At 50.3% G+C, this 2,596-nt stretch overlaps 1 protein-coding gene across 1 annotated transcript; it reads left to right on the top strand.

Annotated features, from left to right (window-relative positions):
• Positions 1 to 2,219: 2,219 nt before the first annotated feature.
• On the top strand, positions 2,220 to 2,596 carry M421DRAFT_10755 (uncharacterized protein; the record flags this gene model as incomplete). Its single annotated transcript, XM_033587158.1, has 2 exons — positions 2,220 to 2,541; positions 2,586 to 2,596. The coding sequence occupies 2 exons, from the start codon at positions 2,220 to 2,222 to the stop codon at positions 2,594 to 2,596; spliced, it is 333 nt and encodes a 110-aa protein (XP_033442439.1).

The following is a 2,596-nucleotide window of genomic DNA, read 5'->3' as shown; positions in this document are numbered from 1 at the left end:
ACAGTGGAATCAAATGTTTGTAAATTTTAGAGTGGGAACGCAGACACGATGGCTAAACGTGATAGACCTTCATACCTATCCACAGGTACAAGTGCGTCAAGACTCACTCCGATCCCTCCTTATTTGCCCAGCTCCTTCCATCCCGTCACCGACGGAACGAGCTGGCATAGATCCCCTGTCACATGATAGATCCCCTGCGACTTAGCCAATGAAAACATAAACACCAGAACCTGCAATGTAGTTACACCAAACCTAAATATTCTGTTGCGGTATCAAGGGCAAATGTATATGACGAGTGTATTGTGTTGTTCTGTGTTGTGTTGCTTGTATCCTTTCTCTCCAAGGCTCGCTGCGGGGTCTGTTTTGATGACGTGTTTGTGATGCAGCTGAGGTAAGAGGTGCTCAACAACATGAGGAAGTAGCACCAGACCACCGCCAACAACACGTGATCTGATTCTCCTCTCAACCGTTACAGTAACGTACTCCACAAGCGAGCTGGCCACCCAAGCGAGCTGGCCACTTTTGCCAAGACTACACCGAACTTCACTCTCCCTGTAATGCCTCAACGCAACAACGTAAAAAAGCCTTTAAATAAAACAGATATATAACTTGCCCTCTAGGCTGTCTAGCAAAACGCGACACTAAGGATGCAACGCGCTGCAGCAATATACCAGGTCTCTTAAAGCACCCTAGGCACACACCTTACTAGAACCTCTTCACAACGCAATTACAAGCCTAACATTATAAGGATAACTAGTAACGTACTCTATCACTGAGCTGGTCATATCACTAAACTAGTCACTTAAAATCCCACCAAAAAACACAGAAACCATACCCCTGCATCTCAATAACTACTTAACAGAATCTTCTAAAAACTTCAGAATAGAGCTGCATCTATACTAATAAGACTGTTTAAAAGTCTTAGAGTGCTTAGCCCTATATTGCAGATGTTGTTTAGAAGATACTAAAATACAGGGGTAGCTGTAGGCTATCTCAACATCTATACTAGCTATTAGTCTAAGACTTTTAAATAGTTTTATTAGTATAGATGCAGCTCTATTCTGAAGTTTTTAGAAGATTCTATTAAGTAGTTATTAAGATGCAGGGGTATGGTTTCTGTGTTTTTTGGTGGGATTTTAAGTGACTGGTTTGGTGATATGACTGGCTCAGTGATAGAGTACGTTACTAAGGAGGACTTGATTTTCCAACATGTATTGAAGCTAGACAAGCGAGGATACCCACCCTGGCTTGCTGATGTGGAGGATATGGCCAATTCTCTGCTTGCTGAGCGCCACTAGCCCTAACCTATATGACGCGCATGCTCGGGCCCGATCATCGCTGAAACGGGTGTAGCGTTAGGGTTGCGCAACCGAATCGGGCCTGCGATAGGGGGCAAACATTGTGTCTTTGACCCCCAATTATACCCCTAAGCTGCACCACTCGCGGAACATGTTCTATACAAAACCTGCTAAAAATTATACACTCTATTATGCTGCAACTTTTGTTTCTACATTTCTTAGCTTGCATTGCTGTGCTTAGGGTTATCTTAGGCATGGAGTTCTGCTAGAACGCACAGCCACCCGCAATAATAACTACAACGCAGCACCGCAAGCGACTACGCGCAAGCAAGATAACAATTAACAACGTGCAAGAGCGCTTCTGCTATCTCTCTCTGTATGAACCGCTGCGCGTATGGCCCCGGAGGGGGCATCTGTGCGCGAACCCTGCCACCTGATTGGCTAGCTAGCCCTCGCCTCACGAAAACCCGCCAGGCCCAGGGCCATCTGCGCGGGGCCATCTGCGCGCGATCGAACCCTGCAACCCTGATTGGCTAGCTAGCCCTCGCCTCACGAAAACCCGCCAGGCCCAGGGCCATCTGCGCGGGGCCATCTGCGCGCAATCAAACCCTGCAACCCTGATTGGCTAGCTAGCCCTCAGCTCACGAAAACCCGCCAGGCCCAGGGCCATCTGCGCGGGGCTATCTGCGCGCAATCAAACCCTGCAACCCTGATTGGCTAGCTAGCCCTCAGCTCACGAAAACCCGCCAGGCCTAGGGCCATCTGCGCGGGGCCATCTGCGCGCGATCTGTACAGCGCCTTACAGTTGCAACAGAGGGAGTGAAAGGAAGATAAAAAAAACCTGAGCAACGCCCCTGTACGTGTAGGGAGGGAAGAGGAGAAGAGGAGAAGAGCGCAGCCCCCCCCCTTAACCCCTTAACAATGTTTACCTACCTACCTCTGTACGGAGTGCTCGTCTGCCAGGAGCACTGCTACGCAGTCTACAACCTGGACGAGCACCTGAAGCGGCTCCACAAGCTACCATCAGCAGAGAGAAGGCGGCTGATCGCCTCGTACAGCGGGCTTGCCCTGAGCCCGCCAGAGCGCGTGCCTGCGCCGGAGCCGTACGGGCCGCCTGTGGCAGAGCTGGGTGCACCACAGAGCGCCTTCCTCTGCTGCCAAGCAGCGCAGCAGGGTGCTGATGACAACCATCTCGACACCACCACCACTACCCTTACCACCACTAGCAGCAGCAGCAGCAACCGTACAAGCTGTAGCTTCATCACCACCAGCTACACCTGGATTAAGAAGCACACTAA

This window comes from Didymella exigua (assembly GCF_010094145.1).
Source record: "Didymella exigua CBS 183.55 unplaced genomic scaffold M421scaffold_101, whole genome shotgun sequence".
Lineage (NCBI taxonomy): Eukaryota > Fungi > Ascomycota > Dothideomycetes > Pleosporales > Didymellaceae > Didymella > Didymella exigua.
The sequence above is the reverse complement of the archived record's forward strand: the minus strand, read 5'-3'. Positions and strand labels throughout refer to the sequence as shown.